The 26,408-nt window shown below is 34.7% G+C and overlaps 1 protein-coding gene across 4 annotated transcripts in view; it reads right to left on the reverse strand.

The window, feature by feature from the left end:
* MDGA2 (MAM domain containing glycosylphosphatidylinositol anchor 2) overlaps nt 1-26,408 on the reverse strand; it is a 790,763-nt gene that overhangs the window by 219,697 nt on the left and 544,658 nt on the right. For all 4 annotated transcript variants that reach the window (XR_002137734.2, XM_074328196.1, XM_074328195.1 and 1 more), the window contains exon 6: nt 22,052-22,321. Coding sequence is in view for 3 of the 4 variants with exons in the window: in XM_074328196.1 (XP_074184297.1) it covers nt 22,052-22,321 (270 nt within the window). In the remaining variant the exon portion in view is untranslated. The remainder of the gene's footprint in view (nt 1-22,051; nt 22,322-26,408) is intronic.

Raw genomic sequence — 26,408 nt, forward strand, 5'->3', positions numbered from 1 at the left:
TGTGAGGCATGAGGCAATATGAAATGGTCTGTCAGGTTAGGGAATGATTTTAGAGCATTGAGGCCAGTGGTTCTTGGTAAAAGCAAGCATCAAATCACAATGTCTGAGCCATATCCTCCAGTGTTCCCAAATAAATCCCTCTGGGTAGAGTTTGGGTGTCTGCCTTTTTAGGCTACACCAAAGATTCTGATTCACACCTCAGGACGAGAACTACTGACCTAAAGGAATAGGCGGTAAACATATCCTACATGAACTCCTCCATATATTTTGTATTCTGAATTAAGATTCTGAAAGACCTAGAAGAGCAACGACTTTGAAATCTTAATCCCTGACAAGTAACCACTAGTCAACTAATCTATACTGACAGTTAACGACAAAGCCATATGACTCAACAGTCATCAAGCTTAGACAGCCTCCCATAAAAACTGTGGAGCTTTAAACTCATTGCTAACAGAAGCTTACCTTAAACTAGCTCAGAGTATTGCTGACACAAACTCCTTAGCATGGCAACATCTAAAAAGAACACATCCATATCAAATATTTAAGATGCAAACCCTATTTACAAGTTAGGACAGTACAACCCACAACCTATATATCTATGTATTCCTTCTCAAATTTTGAGGGACATTAAGATAAAACCTGAGATGATTTCACTTACATATTTTTCTTAAGAGAAATAAAACAATCATTCAGAAGTAAGTTTTGGGGGAAAAAAATGATGTTGACTGCTCAGCATGGCAAATCTGTGACATTTGCATTCTTATTTCTTCATATATCTATGGCCATTATCACACATTAATCCTAACAGTCCTTCCTATCTGTGCTGGATAACACCTCAAAATCATTTAGCGAAGAGTTCCATAGGCACTCACTAATATTTGATCGGCATTTAACATGTGTGAAAAGACCTTTCGGAACTTCAAAAAGTTACTTTATCTTCGTTTGGAATAAATGTTTCTTAATGAAGGACCCTCAGTAATTTGTGGATTATTTGGGTGACGTTTCAGCTATTGAAAGAAGGTACAAATTAGGATAATAAATGATTGAAAAATTGTGATGATAATATATTATTAATAGATTGAGAGATGCACAAACTACTAACTACTCCAAAGAACTAAGCCACACATTTAATGCTGACCTTGATTCTAATGTTTCTGTTTGTGAAATGGAGAAGAATTCAAGCATTGATGAAATTTCATTACTTCAACCTTTTAGATAGCAGAGTAGATCAGCATGGAATTATGTTTTTATTAAGTATACCTTCATTCTGAACATTACTTGAGGTGGAAGGTGGCACAAAGTAATATTGGAATGCAGGCAAATCAAATATGAAAATAGATAATTTCTGATAGCATTATTTTAAATTTAGTAATAAAGTTTAGCGACAAGCAAAGACAGTGTTCCTTTGCACTCAGTTTTACTATAGAAAAATTTACAGAATCCAAATTTCAGTAATAATGCTGATAATAAGTAATCCTAGGTTGTGATAATGAAAAACAAATGCTGTCAAATGTACTGTGGTGTTTGAGTCAGCTGTGTTGTTTTTTCGAATTTCCTATTTGTAGTCCTCCTAGAATTCAATACATTAGAATGAAGAAACTATAGATAGATGAAGGTTAATATTTTGTCTAATTCAATCAGATACTTACTGAGTATCAATTACATAATTCAAGCATTAGAGGGATCTGGTCTCTGTCATCACATATAGGGAAAACATGATACTAAAACAAAGCTGAATGTGCTAGAGACTAAGAGTAGCAAAAATAATTTATATTTAATTTATGTTTAAGTCAATGATTTATGGTTGAAGAGATGTCCAATCCATTTATATAACCACCAGTCTCTTTGGGGACACATGATCAGATTAATTTTCTTCCACAGAGGCTTTGGAATAGTTTTACTTCAATGAGAAAATGGTGGTATCCCTTAAATGTATACATTTCTAATGGTTCATTTCCAGGTTGTGTATATATTTCCTTTAATCAGTATATAATGAAACTGAAGCACAGAACAACTTACTGAAAAGATATCTGTAAGTATCAAACTCATAAAAATAAAATATTTTCAAGTCAGGTAATATTCTAAATATTACTTCACAAATAAACACTTCATAAAAATATATTACTCATGGATTAATGCAATATCTCAGCTTACATATTGTTTCTGCATTTGGGTTTTTCTTCTGCAGGGTCAGGAAAGTCAGACAAAAAATTTGGACATATAGTGATTTTAGGAAAAAAACACAACACTACAGTTTATTCAGCAAGGGACTATCATTGTGAGCTTATTTTTGGAAATGATGTGTTCCTTAAATAAAATGGTTGAGTTACAAATAATGCTATATCATATTAACTGGTAACTATGAATAGTTCCTAAATTATCACTGGAAAAATACAATCAATTAGCATATTTTCAGTGATAATGCCTACAATTAAGACATATCCAATTAAGGCAGAAAGAACAATGAATTTTTTGCTCAATTTAAATTTTTCATTATTTGCGTTATTGAGCTATTTGTCAATTATTGTTTCTGTCCTGTTGATCATTTATATTGTGAAATTATGCTAGTTAGCACCTTTGCTGTGTAAATACATCAGACAGCAAATCCTACTGTATTGCATTACCTTTTTTGCTCCTGAAAAATAAAGATGTAACAAAAGCTTCCATTAACTGTAAGAGTTTAAAGATCATCAAATTTATGGTGGAAAAAAATTAACAAACCTAAGCTACTCAGTTATTTTCAATTTTAATTGCTTATGATGTTTGAGTTTTCTGTGCTTTATCAACACTGCTATTCAAATACTCAAATACAAATTTAGTCAATATCACTACAAATATGTTACTGTTGAAAGTATATTGAATCGGATTTCTGTGTCTGAATTTACTGGGTTTGCTTGCCGCTGACCATCACTTCCATGGATAAAAATAAGAAAAGTCAATACAATTTCTTAAAAGTCCTTTTTGAAAGCATCGGATATTAGGGCAGATAGCATATTACAGCCACTCTTCTTTCAAGTCATTGGCTTATAGCAGGAGGCTGCAGATCCAAGCACTAAGCGCCAGAGAATAGCCCAGAGTCCTCAGATGGAAGCTTAGAGGAGCTGCGCCCTAGGAGTGGGGCAAATAGGAGACAGAGCCTTACTAATCCAGCCTTGCATCTGTTCAGCCCCTGATTGAATAAGACAATAAAATGATACTTTATCTGCCTGACAATTTTTTTCAGAAAGAAATATTTCTGAATAAATATAATCTTGAGCCAATTACAATATAGAAAATGGCATTCAATTAAAAAAAAACAAATGAAGCTTGTAAAGAGATAGGACAAAGTAAAGTACAAGAATATAACAGCAGATCATAGGTAATCAAGACACTGGAGTTCTGATAACAACGCTAGAACAGCTAGGATTGAAATCTCAACAAAATAAGATAAAATATTGGGACAAGCTGAATGAAAAGATGGAAAGTTTCACCAGATATTTTCAATCTATGAAACTAAATCAAATATAAATTTTACAGTGAAAAAATAAAATAAATGAAATTAAGAATTCAGTAAATATATTTACTAATAGATTGGAAACAATAAAATTCAGGATTGGTGAACTAGAAGAGACGGCAGTAAGAAATATTGAAGCACAAATGGAGGGGAAAAAGGAGTGAAAGATAGGGAAGAGCATAAAAGATATATGAAACAGTGAAGGTATATAATAAGTGTAAATGGAATCAATGAAGGAAAGAGAAAAAGGAAGGGGACAAAGAGATCAATCATTTCCACGTATCCAGGCTAGTGGGGTTCTTGTGGCATTTCACTTGCATTTCTCTGAGGACCAGTGATAGTAAGCATGTTTTTCACATGCTTATTGGCCTTTCATATATCGGTGTCAGTACAAAACTTTTCATAATTAAAAAAAACTAGATCATTTGTTGCTTTATTACTGTGTTGCAAGAGTAGTTTATATAATCAGGATATAATCCATCTGTCATATGTATGTGATGAGAGCATTTTCTCCTAATCTCTGGCATATTTATAGTAAAGTATAGGGGAAAAAAACCACAGTGTATATATAGTATTCAGTATTATTCTCAGTTTCAAGCATCTACTGGGAGTCTGGGAACATAATCCTGGAGGATAAGGGAGAACTATTGTAACGAAAAGGAATGATCAATTCTATAGGTAGTAATAAGTTAACTAGATACTCAAATTGAAAAAAAAAGATTACTTTAGTCATACCTCAAATTGTATATAAAAATCAATTCTAAATGAATTACAGATCAAATGTTGCATGGAACACAATAAAAATTGTTACCAAAATAACATAAGTATATTTTTATTATCTGGGGTTAAAAAAAGATTTCTTAACTAGGACATAAAAAGCACTAACCTTAAAATTTTTTGATAGTTTAGACTGCATCAAAATGCAGAACTTTTATTCATTATGGGACAACATTAATATTGGGAGAAGGCAAGCCACAAAGTAGAAGAAAATATAATATTTTTCAATAAAATACATTAATTAAATGACATATCAAAATAATCAATGTACTTTACAAATAAAAAAGGATAAACAGAACCTAAATGGGAAAAACATGAGCCAAAAACTTGAAAATGTCATTGTCAAAAAAAAGATAATCAAATGCTCAAAAATATTTGAAAATCTGCTCAACTCATCCATTATAAGATAAATGCAATTTAAAACCACAATATGATTCATGGCACCAGCTAGAGTGGTTAAAATGAAAAACAGAGACAATATAAAGTATTGACAATGATGTGGAATAAATGGAATGCTTACAGAAACTGGAAAATTGTTTGGTATTAAATATTAAGATTCTCTTACCCTATGACTCTTAGACATTTACCCGATAGAAATGCATTCATATGTTTACCGAAAGATTGGTACAAAAATATTCAGAGCATGATCATTCCCACAATGGTCTCAAACTGGAAATAGCTCCAAAGTTCACAAATAGTGAAATAAATTCTGTTATGTTCACGCAATAGAATATTATACTACAATGAAAATAAACAGGTCCTTGTTATACACAGAGGCATACAAATCTCACAAACATAATAATGGGATGGAAACTAGATACAAATTGCATTGTATAATTCAATTTATATAAAGTTTAAAACAGCAAAACTCGATGTTCAAAGTCAGAATAGAGGTTACGTTTCAGTGAAGTTGTGAAAGAGGGTCAAAAGGGCAGCTTCTCAAGGGCTGTTAGTTCAATTTATATAAGCTTCTCAATCTGGGCACTGGTGACAGGTGTGTTTACTGGGAAAGTTCATTAAGCTATATACTCGTACTGAGCACTTCTACACTTTCTGTTACACTGTATTTTTAAGATAGTGCTTTAATATACTCAGATTACATAATCAACAAGCAGGAGGGCACTGTGTGACAACAGTATTAAAACTAATAGCAAAAGCACAAGGACACTGAGTCTAGACTTCCAATACTGTAAGCGGAAAGGATTACTGAACCAGAACTTTTCTAGGGAACATCATATACTTTTCTGAGCACTCACACCGAAAAAACACTAAATGAATAGGCCCACCGCAATCTGTTACATGCCTCCCTTTCTCCCTTTTCAAGATTTTTCTTTTTTCTTTTTTAATTCGGTCAGAAGAAATTAGTAGTCAATGTGAAGTGAAATTAAACGTGTCACACTGTCCCCATGTGCCACAATCCTTCAGAATAAGTTTCTGTAAAAATATTAACATTTAACTCAAGCTGTAAGGAGGGGCTATCATATGACATTTTATACCCTCTTTAGATGACACACACACAATAATCAGGAGAAAGATTAGGAAGGAAACTGGTAAGAGCATCACAAATGACTGTTTTTTCACTTTTCATCATCTTGCTTTTGCACCTTGGACAACCTGACAGGATAGCCTACTGGAAACAAGGAGAACTTAAAGGAGTAACAAGGGACATGGATGACAAAGCTGTGTTCACTGACTGCGTGAGGCCCAATGGATGACATGGGTAAGGGAGCACATCTTAGAAGCCTGAAAAAGAGCTTTTACCACTTTGAGAAAAGAAAAGAAAAATATGAGGTTTCAAAATTAGGAAGTATGTTCAAAAACCTTAACAATTGAGGTGAGCATGTTAGAAAATGGAGCCCAGCGCTTCAGAGGAAAGAGGCTAAGACATTGACTAGTGAACAATGGTGACTCACAGAGAGAGCATTAGAACCCAAGAGACAGGAGCTTATAAACATGGGCCACAGACAGAAGGAATTGCTCTAGGTTCCCAGCAAGTACTTCCCTTGACAGCCTTTTCCCAAGATGACTATACAGAGAAGAATTAATATTGGCAACTACTGACATCTGGAATGCACAGAAATACTCAAGAATGGTTACAATCTGAATCAATGTTGTATCAAAATGTACAAAATATTTTGGGATTCTGTTTTGTTTTTGCTTTTATTCTGATGTGTGTGTGTGTGTGTGTGTGTGTGTGTGTGTGTGTGTGTGTGTTAGTTTTATGCACCTTTTAAATTTGTTGTAATGAAAACTTTACTTAGGCTAGCATTTTTAAACAGCAGCACAATTAACACTTTGGACCAGATAATTATTTGTTTGTGGAGGCTGTTCAGTACATTGTAGGGCATTTAGCAGCATCCCTGGCCTTTACCCTTTAGATGTCAAATAGCACTTCAACAAGGGTAGTCATGGCAATCAAAATGCCTCAGTACTCAGTACACTGCCAAATGTGCCCTGAAGGGAAAATTACCCCGAATTTATAACCACTGACTTAAGGAGATAAAATGCCACCTTTCTCTTCTACCTGTTTTTTTGTTTTTTTGTTATTGTTGTTTGTTTGTTTGTTTGTTTGCTTTTTGCAGTGGATTCCCATGTCCACTAAATGATAGCTGAAACTTGAATGTGAATTGTATTATCTCTGTGCATGTTTACTAAATAAGGGTGTGTGGGATACAAGCCATAGAAAGAAGTTTGGAAAGACTAATCCTAATGTTGTATGACTAAACAAAATCCTCCACAATTTAAAAAACAAACAAAAAAACAAAACAATAAATCTAATTGAGATTTTCAGTAAATTTTAAAAGTATTTTCCCAACATTTGGATTTTGGAATAATTAACTAGCTTTGGAATGAATTTATGGGCTTTCTTTCCTTGGATACATTTTCTATTACCGGTCACTAATACTTAATTGATTTAAACAGATAAATTATGGCTAAGATGCATTTGAATTTCTGGGTTGATAATTTCCACGCACACACAATTTTCAGATAAGCATATCTGTTGAGGCAAGTAAAAAGAAATAAGAAAGATTCTTTGAAAGCTAAAATTATGAAATCATCTTATGATTGCAGAAGAATAATGATTTAAGAATTAAGTTTGATTAAGCTATATTTAGAAGTTTCCTGAAGCATTTAGACTGAGCATTGGTGTTGGAAGAATACTGGACAGAATTCGAAATGAAACAGAGACAAACACAGCAGATAGAAAATTTAGCAGGTTGACTAATATAATAATTTAAAATTGTGTATAAAATCTTATGCAACTGAAAATTGCAAAAAGTTACTTTTAAGCACTATTTTAAAATAACAGAATAAAATGTATAAATTACTTGGTTTTTCAAAAGATTCTATTATAAAATATGGAAGTTTTAACATAGCATAGGTTTGTCTTTTAAAAATTATCAACAATTTCAATATTTCATAAAAAAGAAAATGGAATAAGTTTAAAAAGCTAGTTAAGTCACTATTTTGGGGCAGCAAAGGAAAGAGACACTTCATTTCTGAATATGTAAGGATTCTCGTTATTTAAAGACCAGCTCAAATGCCACCTTCTTACAGGAAATTTTCCTCTATCTCCTCTATCTTTCCTCTATTTCCTCTATCTTTCTCTAACCAGAATGAATTGTTTCTCCTTCTGAGCTTCCAGCAGAATATCATCTGTGCTAATATTGTGAAGTTAATTTAATTTTACTTCTGATCCATGGAGGGAGTTGGCCTGATGTTTTTCTCCCTATAAATGTAACAACTGCATGTGCTCGGGGACTCCATTCATTCCCCTTCTGTCCATACAGCAACTGACACAGATCTAGTGTGGAGTGGAAATTCTCTAAATATGAGGTGTGATCAACAATATGGTGAATGTTTAAATTAAAAAAATAAATAAATATTACAGTAAAAGACACATTGCCATTAATCCCCCTCAGAACACCCGCCACCCCACCCCCCCAGCTTCAAACACACTTATCCCATTGTTCTTACCACTTTCTGAAACAGTTCTGGAAGTCCTCTTTCGTGAGTGTCTTTAGTTGCACTGTCATGGCTGCTTTGATGTCCTGAATCATTTTGACTTTGGGGAAGAGCCAGAAGTCTCATGGTGCCAGATACAGTGAATAAGGTGGATGAGGACACACCGTATTGTCTTTATTTGACAGAAATTGCCGTACCAGAAGCAATGTGTGACATGGAGTGTTGTCAGGATGGAGAATGATTTACGGCACACTTTAAAACACACTTTCTCTCAACTATAGCTCACAGCTTACTGACTGCACCGAACAAGTTGAAACTTGTCACACACTGTTACTAAGGTTAGAGGCGCCGCTTCCCAAATTGAAGATCCTTGCCTTTCCATTGGATGGCATTTGGCAACAGCATTCACCGTATTTTATGATCACAATGTGTCACACATCACTTCTGGTCCAGCAATTTCTGTCAAAGAAAAACATTACGGTGTGTCCTCATTTACCTTATTCACTGGATCTGGAACCATATGACTTCTGGCTCTTCCCCAAGGTCAAAATGATTCAGGACATCGAGGCAGCCCCCACAGTGCAACTGAAGACACTCATGAAAGAGAACTTCCAGAATTGCTTCACAAAGTGGAAAGAACGATGGGATAAATGTGTTTGAAGTGAGAGGGAGTATTTTGAGGGGGATTAATTGCAATGTGAATTTTACTGTAATAAATTTTTTTTATTTAAACATTCACTGTATTTTTTGATCACTCTTCGTATATACCAGAAGCATCATTTACTTATTTTCTCCTGGTTTAATATCCTGAGGTAAGCAACTGGTAATAATTTTAAACAACAGGATTTTGTTTTAAAATTCAGTATTTGTTAATAGTTACATATTAATATGTGTAAATTTGTAGAGGCATGCATTTGTATGCATGCGTCTATATGGTAAGTTTGTAAACAAAAATAGAGTGATTATTTCCAGAGACACTTAAAAATGGGAATAGGTCAGGGGACATTTTGATGGTATAGAATCATAGATGGTTAGAGCACACATAGTTTAGAGTTTATGTAGTACAGTTTCTCAGTTGTAAAGAAAAGCAACCAGAAGCCTATTTACACAGTCATAATGTGATAGTCAATTTAAGAGAGAGCCAGAACCAGATCACAGATCTCTTTCCCTGCACCTTGCTGCCTATAGACCATTTAACCCACACAGAGTAAATGTGGTAAGCTTGGCCTGGGATAAGTACCTGCAATAATAATTAGGATAACATCGTTGAATTAGGAATTTTCAAATTAGTATCATTGTTTTGGCCCAGTTTTTGACTGTAGTGTACCGAAAAATAAATAAACTACAGAACACCATCAAAGAAACTGATTAAATAATTTAAAATATAATGTTACTTGTGCTTTTCTGGATAATAACAGGTATTGCTTTTTAAAACACTATTACCAACTGGCATGTGTTCTTTTGGCTTGAGTAAATACCGTGTTTCCCCAAAAATAATACCTAGTCAGACCATCAGCTCTAATGAGTCTTTTGGAGTAAAAATTAAGACCCGGTCTTATGTTGCTATAATATAAGACCGGGTCTTATATTAATTTTTGCTCCAAAAGATGCATTAGAGCTGATTGCCCAGCTAGGTCTTATTTTCAGGGAGACACGGTATGACAGAAACTCCATCTACCAAGCAGGACAATTCTAAGTTTTAATAAAATAAAATATAAAGTAAAATAAATAAAAATAAAATAAAAATACATAACTAACCCATCTGTATATCATTAAGCAAAAATAATTATAAAATTGTCTGATATCTAGACTAACATTTTTTACTTGAAATTTTATAATTCTTAATATGTTATTTCAATGAACAAAAATAAGTTAGATTTACCTCATTTATAAAAGGAAATTGAGCTACCTATATTCAGATGAGAATTACTGAATTTGATAATTTTTAGATTTTGTATAGCCCTGATTAATTTTTAAAAGAATAATAATGAAACCATTTTATAGTGATAAAACATAATAAAATTATCTCTGGTGTCTTGGGGAGATGTAATTACTAAAGAATATTAAATTGGGAAAATAGAAATATAGCTCATAATCTACATGAATAATTGGGACACCTGCACACAACAGACAGTTTGGCTTTTGGAGAATGGGAAAGGATTGATTTTCTACATTTCAGCTGCTATCAGTATAGTTTTTACTAATGAAAGATTATGGGGACCCGGTCAAGATGGCAAAGTAGGTAAATGCTGTGCTTATCTTCTCTCATGACCACATCAAAATTGCAACTAAACTACAGAACAACCATCATTGAGAATTGCCTGAAATCTAGCTGAATAGAAGTCCTAAAAATAAGCACAGAAAAGCCACTTCGAGACTGGTAGGAGGGGCAGAGATGCACAATGGGCTGGTCCCACACTCACGTGTGATCTTCAAATCGGGAGAGATGTCTTAACTTCAGATGTCCTCCCCCCCTGAGAAGCAAGGGGTCTCAGCCCCACATGAGGCTTCCCAGCCCAGGCTTCCAATGCTGAGAAGAGAAGTCCCCATAACTTCTGGCTGTGAAAACCAGAAGAGATTGTGGCTGAGTGAGAGACGGTGTAGCTGGCAGCTGATGGAGGGCAGTTCCAGTCATTCCTCTTAAAGGGCCCACACATGTACTTACTCACTGACAGACTTACTTGCTCTGAGCTACAGAACTGGGGCAGCAGCTTGAAAGGCACCAGGGATATACAGGGAGGATCTGAGTTATCTGGCTTCATGGCCAGGGCTGGAGGAACAGCTTTCTCTGGGACGGAGGAGTTGGTGGAAGCCATTGTATCTTTGTTGAGCCTTTTCCCATGCCAGTGCGCAGACCCAGGTGGCCACCATTTCTGAGTCCACATCAATCCGGCTAACACTGTTTGTTCATCCTGATTCCCTGAAATCTGGCCCCATCCAAATTATGGGTTGCTTCCAGTGGTTTTTCCATATCAATGGCCTGTCCTGGCTCATGCTACAGACTTTCCTAAAATCTCTCAAAGGTACACAAAACCTAAACAAGAAGCATCTGGCATTAGCCGTAGCCACCCTCCATTTGTGACTTGGTCTCTCAAGCCACCTTCAAGACCAGCATGGGTGGTGGTCATTGGTGAATTGCTTTGTGAAGCATGCCAGGTGGCTAAGGGCAGGGCACAGGCTGCAAATGAACTTGGCCTCCCAGGAGGCCCTGGGGCTGGCACACCAGCTTCAGACAAAGCCAGAACATCACAAGTCCACCTCCAAGGATGACACACCCAAAAGACAGACTGGGCAGGTACGAGAGTTCTGCTAAAACAAATCCTGCTCTATAGGGTCAGCCCCTGCACAACGGCTCCAACAGTGAAGTCACAGCCAGTCCTCACAACCAATCAGCTTGAGTGTCAATCCCTCCCATTGACATACAAATAGCAACCAAAGCTCAACTACAACAGGAGGGTACACACAGCCCACACAAGGAACACAGCTGGAACACCTGGCTCTGATGACCAGGGAGACTGCGCCACAGGAGCTCACATGGCACCTACTCCATAAGGACACTCTACTAAGACTGGGAGACATAGCAGCTCTACTGAATACATAGAAACAAATACAGGGAGGCAGCCAAAATGCAGAGACAAAAAAAAACATGTCCCAAATAAAACCACAAAACAAATTTCTAGAAAGAAAACTAAACAAAATGGAGACAAGCAACCTACCAGACACAGAGTTCCGAACACTGCTTATAAGGATGCTCAGTGATCTCAGAAAGAACTTCAACCAAGAGAGGAAACATAAAAATGGAGATAGAAAACATAAAAAAAAGAACCAGTCAGATATGACTAACACGATAACTGAAAAAAAGAATATATTAGAGGGAATCAACAGATACCCTCTAGATGAAGCAGATGATTGAATTAGTGATTTAGGAGATAAGGTAACAGAAAATACTCAATCAGAACAGCAAAAATAAAAACAAAGAATCCAAAAAAATGAGGATAGTTTAAGGGTTCTATGGAACATCAAGTGTACCAACATTCACATCATAGGGAAGAAGAAGAAGAGAGGGAGCAAGGAATTGAAAACCTATTTGAAGAAATAATGACTGAAAACTTCCCTAAATTGGTGAAGGAAATAAATATGCTAGTGCAGGAAGTGCAGAGACTCCCAAACAAGATGAACCCAAATAGGCCCACATTGACACACATCATTAAAATGACAAAAGTTAAAGACAGAGAGAGAATCTAAAAATCAGCAAGAGAAAAGCAGTTAGTTACCTGCAAGGAAGCTCCCATAAGGCTATCATCTGATTCTCAACAGAAACTTTGTAGGCCAGAAGGGATTGCCACAAAATATTCAAAGTGATGAAAAGCAAGGGCCTACAACCAAGATTACTTTACCCAGCAAAGCTACCATTTATAATAGAAGGACAGATAAAGATCTTCCCAGACAAGAAAAAGCTAAAGGAGTTCATCACAACCAAACCAGTATTACAAGAAATATTAAAGATTCTTTAGAATAAATAAGCAAACTAAACAGAAATAAATTCAGAGATATAGAGAAAAAAACTGATGGTTGCTAGATGGGAGGAGGGTGGGTATGGGGGAGAGGTGAAGGGATCAGAAAGTGCAAATTAGTAGTCACAATATAGTCATGGGGATATGAAATACAGTATGGGGAAATAATCAATAATGTTGTAAAGATTATGTAGGGTGCCAGATGGGCACTGGACATATCAGGGGGATCACTTCATAGACTGTGTAGATGTCTGACTAATATGCTATACATCTGAAGATGAAACAGAATAACACTGAATGTCAACTATAAGTAAATTATATATATACATATATATATATATACACACACACATTATATAGATACATATATATACATATATGTATATATATATATATGTATCTATATATAGTATATAGATACATATTGCCATAGGATATGTAGTACAGCATAGGGTAGATAGTCAATGGTAATGTAATAGCTATATATGATGTCAGAGGGATACTAGACTGGGGAAGAGGGGTTATCACTTTGTGAGGGGTGTAAATGTCTAACTATTACATTGCTTTGTACACCTGAAACTAATATAAGTAAGTAAGTAAGTAAGTAAGTAAATAAATCAATAAGAAAATATGTTAAAGAGTTCAAGAAAGGAGAAAAAGAAGAAGAGATCGAAAATATGAATAATAAAATGGCAATATCTACATATCTGTCAACAATTACTTTCAATATCAATGGATTAAATGCTCCAATCCAAAGATAGGGTGGCTGAATGGTTAAGAAAATAATATCCTTACATATATGCTGCCTACAAGAGACTCACTTCAAATCAAAAGACACATAGACATACATTTATACCATGGTGTATTACTCAGCCATAAAGAATGAAATCGTACCATTTGCAATGATATGGAAGGACCTAGAGAACATTATGCTAAGTGAAAGAAGTCAGACGAAGAACGACAAATACCATATGACCTAATTTATATGTGGAATCTAAAGAACAGAATAAATGAACAATTTAATCAGAAATAGTCTCACAGATATAGAGGAAAACCTGAGGGTTACTAGATGGGAGAGGGGGGGGATGAGGGAGAGGTGAGGGGATTAGAAAGCACAATTGGTAACCACAAGATTGCCATGGGGATACGGAAGACAGTTTGGGGAATATAATCAATAATACTGTAAAGATTTTGTAGGGTATCCAATGGACACTTGTCTTAATAGGGAGACCACTTCAGGGACAGTGTGGATACCTGATCACTGCACTGTACACCTGAAGCTAAATAATAATGAATGCTAACTATAATTTTATATATATATATATATATATATATATATATATATATACACACACACATACATATATATATATTCAAAAGTGGAGTCCAGCACAAGGAATAGAGACAGTGGAAATGTAACGGCTGTATGCGATGTCAGAGGGGAAGTATATTGGGATAAGGGGGTTATCACTTTGTGAGGGGTATAAATGTCTAACTATTACATTGTTTTGTACACCTGAAACAAAACAAAACAACAACAAAAAATAACAGAGACTGAAAGTAAAGGAATGGAAAAAGATATATCATGAAAATGGAAACAACAAAAATTTGGGATAGCAATATTTATACCAGATGAAATAGATGTTAAAGCAAAGGCTATAACAAGAGACAAAAAAAGGACTCAGTCATCCCACCTCAAGGTATTTATCCAAAGAAACACAAACACTACTTCAAGGAAACATGTACATCCATACGTTCATTGCAGCTCTGTTTACAATGGACAAGATGTGTGTGAAACCTGAGTGTCTGTCAATAGAACGAACAGAGAGGAGGTGGCACATATACACAGTGGAATATTGCTTGTCCATGGAAGGGAATGACTTCTTGCCATCTGTGGAGGCATGGGTGGACCTATAGGGTATTGTGCTGAGTGGGGTATGTCAGACAGAGAAAAAGAGATGAATGAGATTTTGCTTATTGTGGAATCTAAAGAACCAAATAAATAAACAAAACAGAAACAAACTCATAGATACAGAGAACATTTTGATGGTTGCCCAATAGGAGGGAGATTAGGGGCAGGTAAAAAGGGGGAAGAGATTAAGAAGTACAAATCAGTTGTCACACAGTAGTCATGGGGATGCAGGGTATAGCACAATAATATTGTAATAACTACGTATGGTGTCAGATGGGTACTAGATTTATCAGGGTGATAGATGGGATGAGGGTTGGGGGCAGGGTGAAAAAGGTGAAGGCTTTAAGAAGTACAAATTGGTAGTTACAAAACAGTCATGGGGATATAAAGTAAAGCATAGGGAATATAGTCAATAATATGGTAATGACTATGTATAGTGCTAGATGGGTACTAGACTAGTCAGGGGGATCACTTCTTAAATGATCTAAATGCTTAACCACTATGATGTACACCTGAAATTAATATAAAATAATACTGAATTTCAATTGTAATGGGAAAATTAAAAGTGGGGGGAGGGGTGAAGAGGAATAAAAAGTTCAAATTTCCGGGTATAAAACAAATAAGTCATGGGGATGTAATGTACAGCATAGGGAATATGGTCAATAATATTGTGATAGCATGGTACGGTGTCAGATGGTTGCTGCACTTATCATGGTGATCACTTCTGTAGTTATATAAATGTTGAATAATTATTGTTTACATCTGAAACTAATATAGTATTATATGTTAGCTACAGTTTAATATAAATCTTATAAAGAAAAAGAGGAAAGATTATGGAAGAAAAATATTGATGACTAGAAATTTAATTTGAATAATCTAAATGTTTGAGAAAAATTGCACCAACCCTGTAATTGGAAATTCACAAATAATTTCAGTTAGAAATGCACTATAAGCTAAATTTGATCAATTTTTGTGGAAAATTGACAATTAACTCTGACCAACTTTCTGATCAATACCTTTCACCAAAAACAATGAACATACTTTTTTGTAACTATAGGTACTTACTTTCTTCTTTGTTTATACTTCATGTTTTATTTGTGCAGTTATTTTACATCTTTGTGTTTAGAGATTCAATTGGTCTCTTCTAATTAATAGAAATTCTTTAAAAATTTTGTACAGTAATTTGTGAGATAGCAATTAAGAGTTAGAGCCATGCCAAGTCCTTCAAAATTCAATATTATTTAGAAAATCATAAACTATAAACACTATGTTGGTTAGAATTTCAAATTGAAGTATGCCCACCATTACTGGAGAAAAAAATGTCAATTAACAAAAACACAGAATTTCCTCCAATCAAAAGTAATTTTATATTTGGGAGGGACACAGTGTAATTAGGAATAACTGTATAATCTTGGGGATTTTTTTCTTTCTTTTCTTTTTTTCTTCCCGCGAAAGAATAAAAATGCATTCAATATACAGCCCAGAAAGAATCCCTAGTAAATTTCTGGCAAGGATAGAGGAAATAGATAAGGACATTAGTTTAGTTTGGATAGGACAGGGGGATGGATTATATATTTTTTAAAAACGTGGCTGAATTTTGAAAGGTACTATGGTTTAGACAGTGGCCCTGAAACCACAGTAGGTGGATTTTAAATCCCAGGTCTGCTGCTAAAGTAAGGTTATTTGGGGGAAGTTATTTAACTGCTACCTCTTCAGTTTTACTTTTCTTTGAAATGGGAATGAGAATATTTTTTACCTCATCTATATTTTGGGGTGATTAAAAAGTTAATGTACATAGTATGCTTGGTTGCATGGTACATAGTAAGTGTTCAATCAATATTAACTTTATCTAAATGGAGTTGGTACAAAGGTACAAAGTTTTTGCTCATGAAATTCTTAAACTATAATTTTTTTTGTAATAAGCCTAAGTATCATTTTGAAATGTTACTAACGCTAATGTTTGATATATTTTTTATTAAATGAGTTCCACACAAATATGTTTAATATTGCAACTCAGATTTTTAAAGAAATCAGTACTTTCATGTGGGTAAAATAGAATTAGGTAAATCAAACTTTCCAGAACAGAGGGTTATGATGTTCCTGGAGGTTACAGTATATTTCTGTGCAGTGCAAATTCATGCCTCTCTGAATACATATTGACTTCTCCCATAAAGGTTAAATCCATTTCAATATTGACATCTTTTTTTTTTCTTTATTTCTCCACATTAGGAATCTGAGATCATGGTCAACAAAAATAGGCTGGAGGCTTTTTAAAATTAAAAGAACAAACTGTTTACAATGTCACTCTGCAGTGGTCATGGGTTCAAGATAGGGGCTGGTGAAATTAAGGAGAAAAGGGGGAAAACAGAGGCATAAATGAGCACTCAAGCAGCATGGGAGTATGACATGAATAATGTAGTTTGTGGAGTACACTGCATATTGTGGTGGTTTTAAAACATGTCTGCATATTATCTGGCACTCCTTCCCTTAAGAGGTGGAGATATTGGATCCCACCCAGGAACCAGGACAGCCATTATCACTGCATTGATGAACAGAATGCAATAAGGTGACTGATTGACTTCAGAGGCTAGATTAGAAGAACTCATGCAGCTCTTGAGACCCTAGTACTAGAAGCTTATAACTGTCTGACTACATTGATGTTGCCATGTGTAGAAACCATGTAAATAAACTATTGAGGGCCAGCCCTGTGGCTCAGGCGGTTGGAGATCCATGCTCCTAATGCCGAAGGCTATCGGTTAGATTCCCACATGGGCCAGTGAGCTCTCAACCACGAGGTTGCCCGTTGGACTCCTCGACTCCTGGAAGGGATGGTGGGCTCTCCCCCCTGCAACTAAGATTGAACACGGCACCTTGAGCTGAGCTGCCACTGAGCTCCCTGATTGCTCAGTTGGTTGGAGCACTAGCTCTCAACCACAAGGTTGCCCGCAAGGGATGGTGGGCTGCGCCCCTGCAACTAACAATGGCCAACTGGGCATGGAGCTGAGCTGTGCCCTCCACAACTAAGACTGAAAGGACAACAACTTGACTTGGAAAAAAAAATCTTGGAAGAATAAACTATTGAGAGAGAGAGAGAGAGAGACAGAGAGAGAGAGAGAGAGAGACAGAGAGAGAGAGAGAGACAGAGAGAGAGAGAGAGATCCCAACCTGAGGAAGCCCAGACATTTGAACTTTTTAGTCCAGGCACCAGATATTTAAATAAAAAAGCCTTGAAGACAATGCCAGCCTCAGCCACCCTGAAATTTTTGGCTGAGCTTTTTAATCCCCAGATTTTGGGGTGGCTTGTTACACCACGATGAATAATTACAACAATGTGGACTTTGAAATGCAGTAGTCACACCACACAAATGTTTAATATGATTTAATAAGTACATGGAATTTCCTTATTTTGCTTAATATCATCTAGTATACATTTAGGCTATTAAAGAGAGATAGGTGTGCAGAAGAAATGTCTAATACAAGCCAGTGAACTTATAAAAGAAATTTTGTTCACTCAGTATATATTTATTGAGTATTTAATACACGCGTAGTAGTTTTCTATGCCCTAGGGACGTATCACTGATTAAGACAACAAACAGATAAATTCTTCGTCCCTAGAGTCCCATGACAGAGACAGACAATAAAAAAGAAAAATGTATAAAATAACTCCAGGTTCTTATGTGATAAGAAGAAACAATAAATCATGCAAGGGAATTAGCAGTGGGCTATTTAAGGTAGGGTAGTCAGGGAAGACAATTCCCAGAAGATGGTATTTGAAAATTAACATTACAAGCTGAAAGAACAGATAATGTTTAAGTCTTGACTTGTGGAAAAGAATAAGGGTAACGTGTCTAAAGTAGAGTGGGTAAAGAGAAGAGGAAAGTGAAAAGACGATGATGAATTTGAATTTCATTTTAGGTGAGATGGGAAGCCACGGGAGGAATTTAATCAGGAGAATGAGATGATTTCAATCACTCTCTTACATGACTGTAACAGAGAGGGTTAGCTGTTGACAAAAATCCATGTCCTCTTATTCCCGGGCACTCTGTAAGAATACATTCCTCAGCTTTCACATCATTGGGTATAACTATGTGCCTAAGATCTAGCCAATAAAATATGATTGGAACTGATGCATACCTTGCTCATAAAAATCTCCCATGTGTGCTCATTCAAGCTCCTTCCCACTTACAGCTGAGAGGAACAGAGGGAACACTCAGAGCAACCTTAGTCCCCACAGATTGAAGACAGCAGAGGCATCATCAGCTTGAATGACTGCATGAAGCAGACCCTCTACTCCTACACCCACCCACCCTGCCGCCAACACACACACCAATCACACCACAACACCACCATCAGTATTATCAACTAGGAAACACCCTGAACATTTTCATGAAAAACATCTTAAAGTGTTGTTGTTTTGAGTAATTACATGTATGGGTCTATTTGTTAACTCAGCCTAGTCTACTTTATCTACTACCATGGAAAAACAGCCCTTTTTAAAACAGAGGCTAGAGTGGAAAGAAGATAAATGAAAAGACTATTTTAATCAACTAGAGGAACTAGATTGATAGTTTACACAAGGGGGGTAACGGCAAATGTGACAAGATATAGTGAACGTGTCAGATTTAGAGTATAGTTTGACAAAAAGGCCAAAAGGACTTACTGATGGATCATATTTAAGAACATCAGGTAGAAATTTTGAAAGTTCTTATAATCTTTTCATATTCTTGTGAAACTAGATGATAGAATAAACTTTTCCTGACTCACTTTTGACTGAGAAGAGAAGCCACAGAATTCCACAGTGAGTGCAAAACAGACCCCTTATGCAGAACTGTCAAAGGAAGTGAAAGAAACCATTCCACGAGTCTTGGACTTTATAGACAGTTAAGGGTAGAAACAGGGTCAGAGACCACATTTGACCAGAAGGATATCTTTGGAGAAAATTGTGTGATGCAGCTTCTTCCAAGCCTAAAGTGGTGGAAGGAGAATCCTTACGTTTCATCATCTCGGTCCTACCGAGAGGCTTCCTATGAGACCAGGTCTCCAGTCCAGACTGAACCCATGCAGGGCAAGAGGGGAAATGATGCATCTGAAACACTGACTAGATGTGTGCTTGTGATTTAAATGTAGGGTCGGAGCCCTTATTTCTAAAACTGAGCAGAGGGTTATGGGGTCTTCCTGGCTTTTCTTCCTGAAAGAGGGGAAGTTTAAGACACATAATAAAAGTTAATGCGACTGCATGACACTAAAATACAGTTAATGTCTGCATGGAGTGTTATTTACATCATTTACTTTGAAGTGTTTTTATTTTTAAAAAAATCAAATGCAAGTTCAGAAACGTCTCTAGAGTTTTATACTTATATGCATCTTACACTCTTATTTTGTCCACAGATATTCTCAAATGATAATGGGAATTTTATGCACAGAATAGCCTTGTGCTTCCTCAGATAACCTGGTTTATGGATCTTGATTTAGTTATAGAAAAGAATGGGGAGAAAATAAACCTAGAGTTCTATTTCTACTGTATCCATGACACAGTTAATCTAAGACACTGCAGAGGTCTACAAAATCAGAAGTGTGGAAAATAATTTATTTGTATAATAAAAAGAAAACCATTTTTCTTTAACTGAATTTCTTGGCCTTTGTGGCAGAAATTAGATGCCTCACATTATTATAGTGTTTTTTCTCCTTTCAGTTTAATCTAGGACCCTTTAACTAAGGCTATTTCTACATTCAGTAAGATTATATCCATAGGCGATTTTATGAATTATGTAAATGCCATTAGTAATGTAATATGATTATGCAAATGTGTACTTCAGATGAATTAAAGGCATACGGAATTATGAATCTGAGAAATACATTTTAAGGGCTTTATTTATTTTAGGTAATTTATGTCAAAGTTGGAAACTGTCCTTTAAAGAACACAGATAAAAACTGTTAGATCGGACGGGAAAGAGCAAATAATTTTCTGAGCATATATTTGCTGCGGATGAGTTAGTGTCCTTTACAAAGGGTACAACACAGACATTTCATTCTGGACATTTTGCCATTTGTACATGGATTCCTCAAACTAGATTTAAGACATCATTTTTCACTAGTGAGTTCTTGTCCTTGATAAAATAATGGAATAAAAGATTCTACTTTGCATTCATGACTCTTAAGGACAGTTTGGCAATGCTTTACCTAATCTCACCATTATTATAGCAAGATTTGGTAGCATTATTTCATGGCTCCTTGGGAAAGTAAGTTTTTAAAAGCAAACAATGAAAATGCAGAAATACTCAATATTGGTGAGTTGTACAGTTTTTACTTTCTTTTAAAATTTGGGGTGGAGGACTACACAATCTAATTCCTCACCAAGACAAGGCTTAGAAAGAGGCCCATTCTGTCAATACTGATATTTTAAATAGAAAGCTTGATACTTCCCTTTGTAGACCTTGTCTTGCTATTTAAGCCCATATATGATCCTTTTGTATTCTTATCTTCCTTCCTTATTTTCATTTGTCTTCCAGAAGAGTCCTCTTGGGCATATGGATGTCTATTTTAACTTTAGAGGCATCAGTGTCCATTTTCTATCCCTAATCTAGGATCTCACCAAGTGAAGTGAGACATGAAGAAGCATATGAGTACGCTTTCCTTGCACAATAACTGCAAATCCTCTGCAATGGAGAGATAGCACACTGCATCACCACTACTGTTACTGACTTAGTGACCCAACTTTTACATCAATGCCTTACATACATTTTGCCCTTTACTATCTCCAACTTTTCCACGTGTTTCCCTAATCTCAGTGTGTATAAGACCTAGTGCAAATGTCATTAGATATTCCCTAATAATGTGTGCCAGAGATACTATGTGTTTTTAATATTCCTATAGCTTTTGCTTATGATTGCCAAACACTGTATCATATGACTATTAATTGATGTATTTTATTTTTACTAGCTGACAGTAGAATTTTTGAGTATAGGTTAATGTTTTATAGATCTCTACAATCTCACAATTTAAAGCTCTGTTTGTAACACGGATTCAATAAACGTTTATTAAATCGATAAATGTTAAATTCCTAAACTAATACACAATTTGTATAATGATGTTTAATGCTTTATGCCACAATTGCATTTTAATCTTTTTTTAATTAAGAAAAAATTATAATAACTATTCAATGGTATCACTAAGAATATGTTTTGAATACTATTTGATGTAAACATAAGATTTAGGAATTTTAGTTTCCATTTATAATTAGACATCGTTCATTATTTATAAATAATTCTATGCATATGTTATATATATATGAAATATTTGAGGAAATATTTTTATATCAAACATTATTTGTTGTGTGATAGCCAGGCTCACCCAGAAATCTATATTGTAACATTCTCTAGGCAAACTTACCTCTCACAATGATGTTGGTGGACTTTTTTGCAGGGTTTCCCACATTATTATTGGCAATACAGCTGTAAGTACCAGCATCTTCTGATGTGATGGCAGGTATGGTCAAAGTTCCTCCATTCAAAACAGTCTTTTCAGGCAGAGTCCCAAAGGACCTGACCCAGGTAAGAGAGGGTGCAGGCTCTCCGCCGGTTGTAACACACACTAATGTTATGGCCTCTCCAGGATTTACAACTATAGGGTCATCCACCAAGAGTTTAATTGACGGAGATGCTAAAAGACATAAACAAAAAAGCATGCATCTATTCAGATCGACTACAACAATTGGAATTCAACAGTGTGCTTTATATTTATTCAAACAATTAAAATGAAATATTGTTCTGTTTTCCCCAAAAATTTAATGATCAAACTAAAACCAGATACGACAGTTATCAGTCTTAATTATGTGGTATAAACCTGTAGAACTATATTAAGAATCTTATACATGAAGAGGGAAATTTGATTTTATGTATTCCTGGATTATTGTTTCAAATTAGAATAAGAGGGACACATTTTTAAAACAAAAATCTTCTCATTTTAATGCTGATGACTTTTCTTTGTCATTCGAGATGTAAACATCCTTGTATTTTCACAGTGAAGATCATCAATTAATTTTTGAATCATTCTGAGGTGAAATTTTGTAACTGAACACAACTAAGAGATAAAGGCAATGATCATCCCAGTCTTTCACCAAACAGTGGGCCTGATGGTTTTTATTATTATTATTATTATTAAAGTTTATTGGGGTGACAATTGTTAGTAAAGTTACATAGATTTCAGGTGTACAATTCTGTAATACATCATCTATATCTCACATTGGGTTTTCACCACCCAGAGTCAGTTCTCCTTCCATCACCATGTATTTGATCCCTTTTACCATTATCTACCACCCTCCTCCCCATTTACCCTCTGGTACCACTAAACTATTGTCTGTGTCTATGAGTTTTTGTTTCTTCCTTCGTTTATCTTGTTCCTTTGTTGTTTTTAGTTTTATATACCACATATCAGTGAAATCATGTCATTCTCAACTTTTTCTGTCTGATTTATTTCGCTTAGCATGATAATCTCAAGGTCCATCCATGTTGTTGCAAATGATATGGGCAGAGGACACGATTTTTTTTTATCTTAAAAGGAATAACAAAATCATCTAATTCTAACGTAATCCCCGTACTTCATCTCTAATGTATCCATTCACAAAGGTGTGGGTAATGCGTTCTCATAGCCACAGCTTTAAAACTTAGAAACAAACAAATGAGACCTCAACCATAGTCACCAAACTATGCCTGCCACCATTCTCATGTTTGGGTATAAAAATCTCCGTAGTAAAAGTAAGTCATTTGCAATGTTTCAGATTTAAACATACAAAGATAAATATCCATACAATAAAATATGCTGTTATAGACATTTCTTCAAACACTCAATATAGAAACAACACAAAACCCAGGTTTTCATATGGAAAGTTTTTTTCTGCTTCCACGGCAGTGCTGGCCTATGTAACACATCCCTAAAGAAGAACAAGGGGGATATATTATGCTAGTGTTTGAGTTCATTTATTCAGAAATATTTTCTGTCTAAGATAAAACTGTATTGTATGAAATCAATCCATATTAGAAACATTTAAGGTGTTCAATTGTACTGTGTGATTTTTTTTTTTATGTTAACTTCAGCTTAGAGTTGCATAGTGTTTTTCTCAGAAGAAAAATGTAAACTCCTTTTGTAGTTCAATATTTTCTGTTTTGTTTGAAAAAAAAAAAAAGAAAAAAAGCCAGAAGAGAGTTAGAAAACAATTTCATATTATTATTATGGTTCTGTGGGGCAGGCACGGAACAGCTGAGTGACATTTTAAAACATCATTTTTGCATGTTGGGCCTTCTAACATCATTTTAAGTAATATGGAAGTTTTCAAAGTGCTTAACAGCCCTTCTGAGGAGTTGACTTTAAATTATAATGATTTAGGCTTGAAAACCTGTTGTGAAAGTCACATAGTAAAAATCATAGGCAAAAGGCACTGCAGTTTGGTAGAAAAGACAACATCTCAAAGAGTTATTTAATGTTGTTAAACTGACAGAAGAAATTACTAATTAAATATTTTGAAAATAGATATATTACACTATTGACATATTATTATGAAAAAAGTGAAATAAATCCCTATAGTGTAATTTGGAGTAAATGCTATGATCTTACAAAGGTATTTAGTTAAAATATAATTTTAGCGATTCCATTATTTATATCACATTAACAAAGTGCATTTGTTTTACATCATATTTTAGTAAAAGTGCCAAGGCCTAAAGGCCACTCATAAAATGTTAGGACTATGGAAACACACAATGGTAACATTAAGAAATATTTGTGACTGAAATTGACTTCTATGAAGGAGTTGTTTTTCTATTAGGTAAATAATATTTAAAGAAAAAAGCTCAAGAGAATTTCAAAGCTCAAAAAGCAATACATATACAACAAGATCATTATTTTACCTATAATGCATTGCAGAACTATATTCACAATCTTATGAAAAACTCCTCTCTTCTCCAAATCTGAATTGAAAATTATTGTCCAACTTAGTTTTATTGAAGATGGCTTTCATTTTCTCTGATTTTTCCTGATATTAAAAATAGCCCAAGCAGACCACAAAAGAAATGGTTAATGACTTCAAGACTTTAAGAATATTCATATACATTTTAGTATCAAACTTTTATACCTTCATATCTCGAAAAGATAAAAGGTAAAAGTGCCAGTGTTATTCTAATGTTTAACTTCTGATTCTATAAACATCAGCTTTGTTAAACTATGAGACTTTGCTTAAGAATTTTAAAAATATTAGGGTTCATCAAACTTAAGTATAAATCATGCCCTAGAGAAAAATATTAAAGTAGGAAATTATATATATATATATGTATATATATATGTATATGTGTGTATATGTATATATATATATATATATATATATATATATATATACACACATATATATTATTTAAAATATTGTTAAGAAGATATTTCTTATTGGAAGGATTCTTTAATAATTTGGGGTATACAACGAAGTAACTGAAAACATCTTGAGCTAGTTACTCCATCCCCATGGGCTTCCTATAGGAACCTTTCATATCACATTGTATAACATCAGCCAGGCTACCACTCTTGCTCTTCAGACAGAAGTGAGGGCCATCATTTCACTCTCTCAAGTACGGCGTGTTGGTTGAGTGGTGAGAGACACTTGGGTTCCAACTTGACTGTGCTGTTATTTCATAACTGCTTGAATTTGGGAAAGTTCTTTTGCTCCTGAGTACCTTGGTTTTCCGTTATTGAAATGGAGGAAAATAATCGTTAACTATCTTATAGCATTGAGATGATTTAACATGTGTAAAATACTTACAGTAGTACCTAGTACAACTAAAAACTATTTTATTTTGTCATTATTTTTATTACCACCTACATAGCTTGGTCCAGTTCTTGGCACATAGTGGGTGCTTAACAAATATTAGTAAGGCAAATCAATAAATGGGTAAATAAATAAATGAGTGACTGGTATAAAAAATGTTAGTCACTATAAAATGCAATTATTCTATTTTACTCTGATGCATATGGCAGAGACCATTTTGACCATTTTGACTTTTGCATGTCCTAAATATCACATAAAACATAATTAAATAGACCTACATTTTTTGAAGAACGATAAACATCTATTAATTTTGTTTTGTAATATTTTTACTTGTAAGTTAAAACTATTGTTTTCCAAGATCCAACATAGGGCCTTTGAAAGCTGATAGGCAAAAAGGATTCTCAATTTCATCACTTAGCAAGTGAATGCTATCTTTTCAGTGTCTTTAAACTTTTCAACCACCCTGAGTTTATGCATTATAAGCTTCTTCCCCAGCTTCCTCTTTCTATATAGGTATATAGGAAATGAAGAAAGATTAATCTCATTGCACTAAATTGTGTATGTAGCTGAGTGTTTAGTAAATGTCTATTGCATGTGTTGGTTGAATTATCACATTGCTATATAAGTATAAATAGGTAAGACCTAATAAAGGTCAGGACTTCCCTTATTGCCACGATAAAATTATGTTGTTTTAAAACATGTTGCAGGATCTAGACATCTGTTGATTCTTCACAGAAATATATGAGAGACAGGCTACTACTTTAAGCTCATTTTTAGGTAAGAAAGAAATTATACATGAAGGTTGAAAGGGAAGAAGAGAAACACTGAATGGACAGTAATTTTTATTTAGGATGTTCATCAAACCAAAGTAAAAAATAAAAGAAAGGTGAAATACATAAACATAGGAAACCTTTCAACTTAAGTGAAAAATCAAATTATTTT

This window comes from Rhinolophus sinicus, linkage group LG03 (genome assembly GCF_036562045.2).
Source record: "Rhinolophus sinicus isolate RSC01 linkage group LG03, ASM3656204v1, whole genome shotgun sequence".
In the NCBI taxonomy this organism is placed as follows: Eukaryota; Metazoa; Chordata; class Mammalia; order Chiroptera; family Rhinolophidae; genus Rhinolophus; species Rhinolophus sinicus.